The sequence below is a fragment of the Neophocaena asiaeorientalis genome, unplaced genomic scaffold (genome assembly GCF_003031525.2).
Source record: "Neophocaena asiaeorientalis asiaeorientalis breed wild unplaced genomic scaffold, Neophocaena_asiaeorientalis_V1.1 scaffold604, whole genome shotgun sequence".
Classification (NCBI taxonomy): domain Eukaryota; kingdom Metazoa; phylum Chordata; class Mammalia; order Artiodactyla; family Phocoenidae; genus Neophocaena; species Neophocaena asiaeorientalis.
Genome location: NW_020172000.1, coordinates 2027612 through 2041601, shown reverse-complemented (window position 1 = coordinate 2041601; position 13990 = coordinate 2027612). Strand labels below are relative to the sequence as shown.

The following is a 13990-nucleotide window of genomic DNA, read 5'->3' as shown; positions in this document are numbered from 1 at the left end:
AATTCTTTTGGAAATTGTAGCAGATTTGGACCAAAATGAAGTAACCTTTTCAGATTTGTCTAGGTGTCTAGGGTACAGAAACACTTGCACCTCTGTATGCATATTAAGATGAGACTTGTTGACTAGCCCTGACTGAATCTTTAATTCTGGTCTGTGTTGCATTGATTTATGTATCTCCTGAGTTATTGGCTGCTTTAGACAGTATTTCCCTTCTGCCATCTATAACCTTTTAGATTTCTGCATATTGCTTATTTAGACTCCTGATTTTTAAAAAATACAGTAAAATTTATTGTGGCTTTTCTTTTTTTTTTTTAATGAAAGTTTATTTATTTATTTAGGCTATGTTGGGTCTTCGTTGCAGTGCGCGGGCTTTCTCTAGTTGTGGTGAGCGGGGCTACTCTTCATTGTGGTGCTCAGTCTTCTCATTGCTGGGGCTTCTCTTGTTGCGGAGCACGGGCTCCAGGTGTGCGGGCTTCAGTAGTTGTGGTGCACGTGCTTAGCTGCTCCGATGCATGTGGGATCTTCCCGGACCAGGGCTCGAACCCATGTCCTCTGCATTGGCAGGTGGATTCTTAACCACTATGCCACCAGGGAAGTCCTATTTCTTTTAATAAAGAAGGAAAGGCCTATATGTACATAGTTTTAAAAAAGGAAGAAAAGAACCTTATTTCTTCCTTCTTCATAGAATGAAGACTTAAGGATGGTGAGTTTGTAGCATGATTATTTTTGTTTTAGACTCCAGAAAATCCATCAAAGGTGCTCTTGCCTTATAAGGTGCTCAAAGCCCTGGATCCAGAAATCTATCGTAATGTAGAATTTGATGTTTGGCTGGACAGCAGAAAAGGTAATGAAACATCAACAGGATATTTTTGAATCCTGACAGATCTAGGAGAATAATTTTGCAAAATTTTTTAATAAGAGGTGTTTTCAAACCACTGTTATAAAAAAACCCACTTTTATATGTTTATATGGTACTTTTTAGCCTACTCAATACATGTTTTACATCCAAAGGAGGAAACAAATAGGTTTAGAACTGGGGAGGGATCTTTTAGAGTCTGATGTTCATCAGGGACTTCAACTGTGCAAAGACTGTGTGTCTTTAGATAACTTTAAGAGTACCAGAAACTTGTAAGTGGAAGTAAGTTCATCTTAAGTTTAATGTGTCAAGACTGCCCTCACTGATAGATGAATAGGTCGGGTGTTGGCAAACTATGACCTGTGAATCAAATCTAGTCTGCCACCTGTTTTTGTATGGTCTGTGAGCTAAGAATGGTTTTTATATTTTAAGTGTCAGGGAAAAATTAAAAGAACAGTGTATTGTGATACATGAAACTTATATGAAATTCAATTTTAAGTGTCCATAAAGTTTTATGACAGACTTGAATAATTGCAAGAGTCTGTATGGCCCACAAACTTTATTTATTTTTATTTTTTTAAATTTTATTTTATTCTTTTTGTGGTACGCGGGCCTCTAACTGTTGTGGCCTCCCCCGTTGCGGAGCACAGGCTCTGGACGCGCAGGCTCAGTGGCCATGGCTCATGGGCCCAGCCACTCCACGGCATGTGGGATCTTCCCAGACCGGGACACGAACCCGTGTCCCCTGCATCGGCAGGCGGACTCTCAACCACTGCGCCACCAGGGAAGCCCATGGCCCACAAACTGTAAAATATTTACTATATGGCTCTTTACAGAGAAAGTTTGCCAACCCTTGAAATAAGTAATTGTTTCTCTCCCCTTATAAGATAACTAAGTTGATCAAAGTAGGTCTTAAAGTTCTGCCATCAAGGTAGCCTTTAATGTTTCATATTCAACCCCTTGAACCTTGGTGGTGAACCTAGGTATAGTTAATAATCTAGAATGAGGTTAATACCTTGTGGAACACAATGAAAACACAGTTGATCCTTGAACAATGTGGGGGTTAGGGCTGCTGACCCCCTAAGCAGTTGAAAATCCAGATATAATTTGTAGTCAGCCTTCAGTATTCCCAGTTCCTCTGTATCCTCAGTTCTACATCCTCAGATTCAACAACCTTGGTACTTGTAGTACTATTGAAAAAAATCTGCATATGAGTGGATACATGCAGTTTAAACCCGTGCTGTTCAAGGGTAAACTGTATTGCTTTGAAGAAGCTACACAGTGGTTTTTTTTTCCTTTTTTAAAAAAACTGAAGTGTGTTACTTTCATACTGTGCCTTGTTGGTATATGACCAACTTTAAGATTACAACCTCCCAATTTCCACCTGTTTGTGTTTTATAGCACAGAACTATTCTGGCAGGTCTCCTTAGCTTGACCACAAGAATAACCCATCAAGAGTGATGGAATGACCCTTTAGGACATTTTCCCTCCAGATTTTAGCTTACAGTGGTAGCATTGTCAAAAACACTGTGGTAAAAGTAAATCAGAAAATGAAATGATGTAAAACAGCAAAGGAACCAGTTCGGTTGAGCTTGAATCTTCATTTTCTTTTCATAGAACTTCAAAAATCTGATTATATGGAGTATGCTGGGAGACAGTACTATTTGGGAGACAAATGTCAGGTTAGTTCCTTCTTTAAAGAATCAGTAATTTGTTTTTCTGAGATTGTGGTTTTAGTCATTAATATGAGTTCAACAAAACTAATTTACAAAATGCTAGGATTTTTTTAATGTTTGGTTAAATTTTAATTACAAACGTGTGATTAGATGTAACACTGTTTCAGCATGTGCAGCCTCCATTGAACTGGACTGGCAGTGTTATCAGCTGCTTTAATAAGTAAATACTGAGCTTCACTTGGGAGGAGAAGTAGTGTTTTTGTTTGACAAAAGCCAGATCTGACTCGAGACTAGATGTTTTCTTACTGTCTCTTCCCCTCTTTCAGGTTCATTTGGAATCAGGCGGAAGATATTATAATGCTCATATTCAGGAAGTTGGAAATGAAAGCGATTCTGTAACAGTCTTCATTGAAGAACTGGCAGAAAAGTAAGGATATAATAATTTGTTGAATTACTAAAATCTTTGGCTTTTGATGCCTTTTTGTAATATTGAGAATTACCAGGATGCTAGTAAGAGAACCAAAGTTATATCTGGTACTGGCCTAAGATGACTTATTGTGAGTTGTAAAAGCATATGGTGAAGTGTGAAATTTCAGTATACCTATGCATAAGTTTCAAAATCCTGGGTAATAGCCAACTTATTAGAAATACTAAGTACAACAGAATTCTGATATAAAACTATACTAACTGGAAAGCTAGTTTGCTAACTGAGCCTCTGCCAATATCAAGATAGGCTAGTCCATCTGTTCTCAAACTTTAACATACCCCAGAATTACCAGGAGAGCTTGTTAAAATACAGATTGATGAGCTCCACCCCCAAAGTTTGATTTAGTAAGTTTGTGGTGGGGCCCAAGAATTTGAACTTCTAACAAGTTTCCAGGTGATGCTAATGCTGTTGGTCCACTTTGAGAACCATTAAAGTAGGTAATGCTGCCCTAACAACCAAAGACTCTTGGCAACTTAAAAGTTCATTTCTTGCTCATTTAGCATGTTCATAGTAGGTCAGCAAAGGGGACCCAGGTTGACAACGGCTCTATCCAGACATATGCTGCCAGGATCACAGGCAGGGAAAAAATGAAAACATGACAAACTGTGTGCTGGTTTTTAAAGCATCTGCTTAAATTTTCCTGGCCAAAATAGGTTACATAACTAAGCCTAAAGTCAATGGGGTGAGAAAATATAATCCTTCTTCAAGGAGAGGCAACAAATATTTGTAAATTAGTCTACCACAGTCTTTCCTCCTGAGCATGATATGTGCTACAGACAGCTGTGAAATTGTACAAACTGCTCTTAGGCTTTTTAACATAAAAAGATAAACCTCAGTGAGGAAGCTAGTGTTAACAGGTTTAAGTAGAAAACACTTGAAAATGAAGCAGGAGGGATCAGGTATATGTATCAAATGAGAATTAAGTCTGTGTTGCAATGGCTTAATGGTGGTATCTTTACATTTAAGGTATGTTGTTCCACTGGCTAACTTAAAACCAGTTACACAAGTGACACCTGGTCCTGCCGGGAATGTTATACCCAGTAGGAAAGGAAGAGGTTACCAGAAAATTTCCTGGGGCTGTGTCCCAGAAATGGGTTTGTATGCTGAAGGTTTTATTATTTTCCTCTTGTATTTACCTACATTGCACTTAAAAAAAAAAAAAAAGCTGGAACATTAAGTCTTATTCTGGGTTAGAGTTTCTCAACTTCAGCACTACTGACTTTTTAGGATGGATAATACTTCGTTGTAGGGAGCTGTCCTGTGCATTGTAGGATGCTTAGCATCCCTGGTCTCTATCTACTAGATGCCAGCAGCATCCTTCTCCAAGTTATGACAACCAAAAATGTCTCCAGACATTGCCAAATGTGCCTCAAGAAAGGGAGGGGCAAAATTGTCCCTGGCTGAGAACTACTGTTTAGGTGACTTTGTTTAAGCTTAAGGTGGAGTGGATTTTAAATTCTAAAACTTGAAGGAAAAGATTTCTCAAAGAACTAGGAAAACACCTCATAGAAGCAGCCAGAGAAGCTGGAAGCAGCCGTATTAATATGTCTATTAATAGATATAATTTTTTGGATAACAGTAACGTAGATGACTGGATGACTGACTCTATGTTTTGATGACCAAAGTTGCCTATACTAAAGGTAGTGCTGAGATGTCCATTGATACAGAAGTTACTTGCTGGTTTTGCCCTTCTGAATGAAAGACCTAGTACATCCTTTGAAAATACAGAAGTTCCTTCCCTGTATTCATATGGTTTTCCTAAGTAAAACATGTGAGAGTCTTAGACATTTGTGGGAGACACTGGACCTTTTGCTTTGGTTTTGAAGCTTATTGCTTCTTTGTTTGCTTGAAAGCTATGTCAGAGATGGACATGAAGCAACGGAGGAAGATGTTCAAGAAAATTAGAGGGAAAGAGGTTTATATGACTATGGCTTACAGCAGGGGAGACCCCCTCCTTCCACCCAGGCTTCAGCACAGTATGCGTTATGGGCATGATTCTCCAATGCACTACTCACAGACAGCTGGTGGTGTTATGTCTAATGAACATTTTCATCCTCAACATTCATCTGAGGGACAAGGTCGGGGATATGGGATGCCCAGGTAGGTCTTAACTGACTTTGAAGATAATGTACATCTCTGTTTAGACATTGGAAATAATTCCTGGGCAGAATTACAGTAGAATTTAGAAATATCTTAATAGTTTAGATTTCTTTTATAATCTCTGCCTGAAGGGAGCGTAACGGATGGAACTGATGTATACTTAAATTCTTGTCAAATTTATTGAAGATTTGTATTCTCATAGTCTAGGAAAATATGATGGAGCAGTTGAAGAGATCCTAGAAGATAAAATGCCATCAAGCTGAGTGCCATGTATATGGCACTGTGTCTGTCAATAATGAATAGGCCAAACCATAATGGGAAAGAATATAAAAAAAGAATATATGTATATGTATAACTGAATCACTTTGCTGTACAGCAGAAATTAATACAACATTGTCAAGCAACTATACTGCAATTTAAAAAAAATGAATAGGCCTAATGTCAGTAGTGAGGAAAGCAAAGCTCTTTTTATTTGGTCATTTTTAGAAGGATATGTTAATTCTATTTAACTACAAAGACTGACTACTCAAGCACTAGTAAATAAAGAGTTCTGTTTTTTTCCCCCTTTATTCTTAGAGATTCACCTCGCTTTATAAACAGGCACAACATGGCAAGCCCTAAAGTTGCTTTTTACCCTGGCCCAGGTAAAAGATGCTGCCAGAGCTATGATAACTTCTCTTACAGGTCTCGGTAAGTGAATTTTAAGTGTTGAAAGAGAAAACGAGTGAGTCTGACTTTGTTGCTGTGCAGTAAATATATGGACTAAAATTTAAAGTGTCAACATTGAGATGTTTGAACTGTTATTTAGAAATTAGAAACAAGTTACTACCATATTTTACCTTTTTTTCCTCTTCTCATTCTGCAAACTACTTAAGTTCCTTTAGACGTAGTCACCGCCAGATGCATTGTATGAATAAGGAGTGCCAGTTTAGCTTTGTTCCAGAGAATGGACAGATACCCAGGGGCTTGGAAGAAACCATTACTTTTTATGAAGTTGAAGAAGGGGATGAGACTGCTTATCCAACTTTACCTGTAAGTAGGTCAAAATTTTACTCAAAAAGCTATTTACTTTTTTTATTGTACTTTTTTAAGTGAAGGTAATATGGATACATTTTAGCTGTTTTACAAATGACCAAATAAAGCCCCTCCTGGAAAACATGAGTTTTCATCCTAGAGCTTTTAAAAATTGCAGGGAATGTGTTTTTAAGCTGTTCTTATAGAGGAGGAGTAGAGGTGGACAAATAATCTTGCCTATATAAGTATGGGCTAAAATCTTCTGTTTTCCTGATCATTATTTCCTCACATATTTTTGATTCTAAAGTAAATTTAAAATATTTATAGCTTTTTCTCTGACTGTATAGGGAGAACTGCATGTGTATGTGTGTATCTCTTTGGTACAGAATCACGGAGGGCCCCCTACAATGGTTCCTGCTACTTCGAGATACCATGTTGCAAGGCGAGGACATAGCTCAGGCAAACAGACTCTGAATTCAGAGGAAGGTGATGGCCAGAATGACAATGGTGAGTCAGTTCCAGTTAAATATTTTTTTAAAAGATGATTCTTATGGTATTAGCACAACAGGGCTAAAGTTTTGGTTTGGGGGGGTGGTCTCACTCTGTCTGGCAACTCATTTTGAAAGAGTTATCAGTTCTTGTATCAGAGCTTGCTAGGTTTTTGAAGATGTCTTGGTATTTTTCAGAAAGAAAGACTTCTATTTCTGTAGGCCACTACGTTGTTAAAACTTTCAGCTCTCTGCATAGGTCTTCAGTGAGTTTTGATTTGGTGAGATTTCAGCATGGAAAATATCTGTTCCTTATTAGTGAGGAACTATTCATGTTGTCCTCACCATTTGTATAACTGTTTTAGGCTTTTCATGTGACTCTTATTTTACAAGACTGCTGTGAAATAATTTCGTTGCCCAAAGAAATCTATTTGATCTATAAACATTACTATTCATTGAGTTCTAATGGCCGTGTGCTGTACTAAGCAACTATATTTACAATTTAATATAATATTTTATCACTCTGAGGAATGTGGTATCTTTATTATTTTTTTATTAAAAATTTTTTAATAAATTTATTTTATTTATTTTTGGCTGCATTGGGTCTTTGTTGCTGCGTGCGGGCTTTCTCTAGTTGCAGCGAGCTGGGGCTACCCTTTGTTATGGTGCATGGGTTTCTCATTGAGGTGGCTTCTCTTGTGGAGCACGGGCTCTAGGTGTGCGGGCTTCAGTAGTTGGGGCACGCGGGCTCTAGAGTGCAGGCTTAGTAGGTGGCGCGCGCGGGCTCTAGAGTGCAGGCTCAGTAGTTGTGGTTTGCGGGCTCTAGAGAGCAGGCTCAGTAGTTGGGGCGCACGGGCTTAGTTGCTCTGCAGCATGTGGGATCTTCCTGGACCAGGGCTCGAACCCTTGTCCCCTGCATTGGCAGGGGGATTCTTAACCAATTCTTCCCACCAGGGAAGCCCTTCTTTATTTTTTATATGAGGAAATTGAGGTTCAAAGGGTAAAGGACATGGCCAAAGTCATACCTTTGGTAAGTGGCAGAGATTTAATCTTTTTTATAACAGTTTTATTTAGATATAATCTACATACTATACAATTAACCTAACGTGTACAATTCAGTGTTTAAAGTGCAATTCAGTGGTTTTTAGTATAGTCACAAAGTTGCATACATCACCACAATCAATTTTAGAAAAAGAAACCCTGTACTCATTAGCCGTCATTCCTCATTATCCCCCCAGCATCTCCTCCCCCTGCCCCTAGTGGTAGGTAACCATCAATCCGCTTTCTGTCTTAATGGATTTGCCTATTCTGGACATTTCATATAAAAGGAATAATGCAATATGTGGTCCTTTGTGACTGGCAGAGGTCAATTTTGAATTTGGGTTTATCTGACTCTAAAGCCATGTATACATGACCTTTATAGTTGTTAGAGTGCCTCTCATCATTGGGTGTGCTTATTTTTTTACCACTTTTCTGTAAAATGAAATATGCCTACTGAAACAATTCTGGAGGAATTGGGTGGATTAAGGAGGTAAGAGGCAGTCTGAATGATTTGACTTACTGGTCAACGTATTTTCTTGTGATATTCTTTCTGCTACTTATGTTGGAGAAAATAGATATTTCTAAGAAGTTAGTGTGCATGCATGTGCCCGAGTATGCGTATTCTCTGCTCTTTTACTCAGGATGACCCTTTCACTTTTCCGTTTAGCACAGTGGGTATCTTCATATGTACTGTTCACCTATAGTGGCATATTCAGAGTAACCAAATATTCATTCTCACCTTAAATCCTGTTGTCTGGAGGGTTACCTGCATGTGTGTTGGATAAGTGACATGTTTAGGAATCAATCCAGTTTTGACCTTTGGGGTGTTATTTGCTGGAAAACTGTCCAGTTGAAGATTGGCTTTCTCTGAATTTCAATGGTGTAGCAATCTTAGAGCAAAGTACTTCAGTCCTCTAAGCCATCTTCTGAGAACAAACTGATTGTAAGTGTATTATTTACCTGAATCAGGCTGAAAAACAGATGAAGCGTGCCATATTCCTTTAACGTTCACCTAAGCAAACTACTGGTTGTTATACTCAGATTACTTTATAATCACCATTTACTATATGCCAAGCATCATGCTATGTTCTTTTCACCCCACTATGAGCTAGGTACTGTTAACCCTGTTATACAGTGAAGAAATTAAGACAGAAAGATTAAATAACCTGCCTAAAGTGATATAGTTAATTAGGATTCAAATCTAGACAGTCCTAACTCCAGAGTCAGTGAAGTTAATCACCATACTCTACCACCAGAATTGGACACAAGTGGGTTTTTCACGTCTGTCTGAACTCTTAAGAACTAAGGGAATTTTCAAAGGAGAAATTTGTACTGTTTACAGCCAGTCTCTGGCTTTAATATCTGTTGAGTAGTATGAAAGCTCAAATCACTTGTTTCAAGGATGTATACATTTTAGTTTTGAACATATATCCATAAAACTTGAGAAAAAGCAAGTGCTGGCCATCTGGTTCTCTGAGCAAGAATTCCTACATAAACACACTTTTTCTGTCTTTTTTTTCTAGGGGGATATCACGAAGAATATATTTATCCTTCAGGTCAGTGAGATCTAGGTAAAATCTGATATTCATTATTTATAAAATTTCAAACTATAGAATAGTGCTCATTATTTTTACTTTGGCTATATCCTCTAGAACAAGACTATGAAACTTCAGGTGTTTACAGCACAACTGAATCTACAGCAAACTTGGTAGGTATTTAATAATAATGACATTACAAAAAAAAAAAAATAATAATAATAATGACAAACACATATAGCTCCTGTGTACTAGAACACTGTTCTGAGTGCTATACATATAAATGTATTTAAATCAGAACAATCCTATGAGGTATTAGGGTATCATTCCCATTTTGTAGATGAAGAAATTGAGGCCCAGAAATTAACTCATCCAAGATCACACCCCTTTCTACAAATTATCCTAGAGATGTTCCGAATATGTGTTGATACAAGAGGAAATTTGAACATTGGCGATGATGATTTTTTTAGAGGATTTTATCATGATCTTTCTAACAGTAACAATGGGCCATAAATCTCAGGTACTTAATATAACAAGAGTTTACTTCTTGGTTATGCTACATGTGTAGTGGAGGTCTGCAGGAGGGCTCTGCTTAGGGACTTAAGCTGATGGAAGCTCCATCCATGATTGCTAAGGCAGGAAACAAAAGGTAGTGAATGGTGCACTGGCTCTTACAGTTTCTACCTGGAGATGACACATATCACTTTCTTTTCCATTTCTTTTTTTGCGGTACGCGGGCATCTCACTGCTGTGGCCTCTCCCGTTGCGGAGCACTGGCTCCGGACGCGCAGGCTCAGCGGCCATGGCTCACGGGCCCAGCCGCTCTGTGGCACGCGAGATCCTCCCGGACCAGGGCACGAACCCGTGTCCCCTGCACCGGCAGGCGGACTCCCAACCACTGCGCCACCAGGGAAGCCCTCCATTTCTTTTTCATCGGCCAGAGCATGTTTCTCTTGAAGGCTCTAACTTCTCTGTGCCTAGAAGTCAAAAAGTTGGAAATATTTTAACAGCACTAAGGATTACAACATTCAGTGGAAACTCCCACAGGCAAAATACTTCCTTCCACCTCAGGAGAGGCAACCCCCAAATCCCCTTCAGTGTGATTAAACTCAGAGCCCAAGGTTTCTGGGAAGTGTGTAGTACTCTTTGTATTGGGTCCAGATGTGGCTCGTCTTGATCAGGAGGCCTAAACCAAATATACGAAGTTATTTTACCCCCTACATACCCAATTTCCAGTGGTAGAGCAGGGACTGAAAAATTGCAGTAGAACTTCCCATTCAGATGCAGGGAAAATGGGAGAAACAGTTACTGGCCCATAGCAATTCTGACATCATGCTGGACAGACATTTTGAGGGCCCCCAACCTAGGCATGGGGACTGTTCCCTGGAGAGGCTCCCTGGTTCATTGTTTTCTGGGGCTCTTGATTACTCCAAGGCCCTTCCTTCCTTGGCTATATTTGAAGTAGTAGGCATTGGAGAATAATCCCTCTTGGCAACTGAGCAGCTTTCTCAGCCTGCTTCTTACTCATTGAGAATTGAGGGCCCAAGGGTGGTTTTATCTCAGTTGGATAGTTTTAGTTCTGCTCATGGTTTCTTTGGCTATGTGAGTAATTTATTGTGCAGCTTCTCTGATTCCTATTAGTTTCATTTGCCAGTAGCCATACTGACAATTCTTTTTTATAAATATACTACTTAGATTTGCTATAATTCTTTGCATTCTTATCCCTGTCTCTACTTGATTGCAAATACCTTTAGCTTATCAGGCATTGATGAAAAGAGCCATACCTTTGAATACTTTTCCATGAGCCATTTTGTCCAACTGCAAGGATTCATTGGGTGTTATATCCTTAATGGGACTCTTGCTTTGAGATACTTCAGTGCAATCATATTTTAACAATGATTTGAGTCTTCCTTCAAGGCCGAGTTTTAACTTCTCTTTGTTGTTCAAAGCATTTATCAGTTTTATCTTTTAGAGTTTTGAGTTGAAGCAGTTGCCTCTCCAAACCCTACAAGTCCTAGTATCAAGGACTCTATTCCCTTTCATTCCTGCCTACAAACTACTTTTCTGTACACATCTGTCTTAAAATACCTTGCTGAACTCTGCCAGCAGTAATCAAAACACAAAACTAACATTCTGTTTTCCAAACCTCTTCCCTTAAGAGCTACAAATTCATAATCTCCTTCTCAAGTTAGGTTTTTGTTACAGCAGCACCCTAATTTTAGTTACCAATTACTGTTTTGGTCAAGCTAGGTTACGCTGCAGCAACAGTCCACCAAAATCTCAGCGGCTTAACACAGCTGTTATTGCTAATGTTATAGGTCCAGTGCAGGTTGGTAGCAGGCCTTTGCTCATCAGAGTCACTCAGGAACCCAGGCTGATGGACATGTACTTTCACAGTCACCTTGGCAGAGCTGAAGATAGGGAAATTAAACACTGGCTCTCAGTATTTCTGCTCATATTTCATTGTCCAAACAAGTCATGTGCCCATACCTAATTAGATGAGGCCGGGAAGAGCAACCTACCCATGTACCTAGGAGGAGAGCTGGAATATTTGTGAGGAAGTTGAATGACTACCCTCTATTCTCTGTGATTAATCTTAACTTTGATAGCTTCATGTACTGAATTTTTGTTTTTACTGTTTAGGCAATACATCTTAGGAAGGTGATGAAAGCTGTGATATATAATTCTCTTCCCATTATTTCTCCTTTCCTTCCTTTGCCCCTGCTAGAGAAATAGTTTTTCCTCTCACTCTGTCATTACTATTCTCATATCACATGCTTTTTACACCATTTCTTGAAATAGCCACCCAAGTTGAAAAAGCAAGTAAAAATCTCGCCTTCAGGGATGACAGGAGTAGACACTTTCTTTCTGTCCCTTTAATTTCACTTGTCACGTGTTCCCTTTTTGTTCTGAACTTACTTTATCATACATCCCCAGTAGGTTTCAATCTCTTCATGACATGCTCCACTCCCACTCTCCAGTCACCAAGTTTCTAAGTAATTTTTCTAAGTAATTTTTTCACAGCATTCTGAGGGGAGAAGAGCAATGCAGGACTTAAAGATTTCCAGGCACAGAACCTTCTAAGAAACTATGAACATTTTTTCTTCTTAATTCCACGCCCAACTCTCACCTAAATCCTTCTCTAGAATTGTTTAGAATTCACACTGGGCCTTCTGAGCCAGGGCTAAAGTTTGCTTTTTGGCCAGTACTTGGGCTGTACTTCAACACAGACTTTCGAAACATGCACTCTTAGGTCCATGTTAAGTTGGGCTTGTCTTTGTCCCAATGTGGTTCCTCTTGTTTCCTGTGATTATTTCACCTGATTTCCTCTGTGTCCTCATTACCAGCTTCTGCTGCTAGTTTTTCTGTCATGACAGTCTGTCATGCATAATTCTGAGCCTTTTAAAATCATTGTTACTTTCACAAAGACAAGGTCTTGAGCCAAAGGGGAATGGTGTTTGGATTATACTACATCCTGCTTAGGTAGGATGCAGCTGACCAACCAGTTATCCACCCTTGTCCCAAGCTGTGCCTTTTGATGGAATGCTTTCTTTTAGCAACACTGTTGCTGGCCCTACTGATTTTGAGCTTTTTAAGGCAAGAGAGGACACTGAGAAAGTGTTTAAATTACAATTCTCCATTACATTTTAGTATCTACATTGGGACTAGAGTTGGATATGATCAGGATTTCTGTAGATAGGAAATAGAACAGTCACCTAAGTCAGGCACTAGAGTGATACCTTTTGGAGTATTATCATAGTAGTCACCTCCAAATTTGAATACTTTTAGGACAGATCACTTTCACTTATCTTCAGGAGATGTTGAAACAAAGCAGATCTTTTATTGATGTATTGTTTAATTTCTTGATTTCCCCTTATTTGTACTTCTGTATTCATTAAAGTCTCTTCAGGATAGAAGACCGTGTTCTATGTCTCCTCATGATACAGTTACCTCATACAGCTACCCCCAGAAGGTAATCTTTATAGTTTTATTTTACAGTCAGTTGCAGTGGCCTAAACAGAAGAAAATGAATTTTTTTCTTTTTGTTCTCTGCCCTTCGTCATACTTCAAAGAAGCGGCTTATATTCTTATGTTAATTGTTATTGTACTTCCTGGTGCCTGGCACAATAATTAGTAAATTTATTAACAAATTGATGGAGCATCTGCTGTGTTCCAGACACTGTTCTGTGTGCTGGCATTGGACTACTCAGTCTACTCTGAACCTCTTATATAATGAGTGAGTTAATATAAATTACCTGTCAAGTCTGTGCCATTTCCTGAAACTTAAAATGTAAAGCTTTCTTATAGAATGGGAAGCTGGCATCAGAAAGGTAACGGAAACCGTAGGAGTAAATAAGATCATCCTGGAAAAAGGAAGAGATTGAGAACAGCATCTAGAACAGAGCCTGTGCATCACCATTTAGAAAATGGGTAGAGAAGGAATAGCCAAGGAGGGAGGAAAAGCAGGAGAGTGTATTATTATGGAAGCCCCAGGAAGAGAATGTTTCAAGGAATAGTCAAGTGTCAGTTGCTGCCAAGCCGTAAAGCAACATAAGGACTAACAAGAGTCTACTATGATTTGTTGCCATGGAGACCACTGGGACTTTGAATACAGTTTCTGAGAACCAGAGAGGGTAGCAGCCACATTGCAGTGGGTAATAAGAAAATGGAGACTACGGTGAGGACAGGGTGTTCATGAAGAAGAATCTGTTACCATTTATTGAACATCTTTCTGTGCACAGCCCTGTATTGGGTGCTGGTGGCCTAATCAGAGAAACAATTTGCAGTCTCTC

The 13990-nt window shown here is 39.0% G+C and overlaps 1 protein-coding gene across 2 annotated transcripts in view; it reads left to right on the top strand.

The window, feature by feature from the left end:
* LOC112402307 (putative bifunctional UDP-N-acetylglucosamine transferase and deubiquitinase ALG13) overlaps window positions 1-13990 on the top strand; it is a 63984-nt gene that overhangs the window by 27304 nt on the left and 22690 nt on the right. For both annotated transcript variants that reach the window (XM_024749149.1, XM_024749140.1), the window contains exons 9-19: window positions 736-844; window positions 2474-2538; window positions 2859-2959; window positions 3986-4113; window positions 4873-5119; window positions 5696-5809; window positions 5995-6151; window positions 6520-6640; window positions 9186-9218; window positions 9315-9370; window positions 13099-13170. In XM_024749149.1, the coding sequence (XP_024604917.1) occupies window positions 736-844; window positions 2474-2538; window positions 2859-2959; window positions 3986-4113; window positions 4873-5119; window positions 5696-5809; window positions 5995-6151; window positions 6520-6640; window positions 9186-9218; window positions 9315-9370; window positions 13099-13170 (1203 nt within the window). The remainder of the gene's footprint in view (window positions 1-735; window positions 845-2473; window positions 2539-2858; window positions 2960-3985; window positions 4114-4872; window positions 5120-5695; window positions 5810-5994; window positions 6152-6519; window positions 6641-9185; window positions 9219-9314; window positions 9371-13098; window positions 13171-13990) is intronic.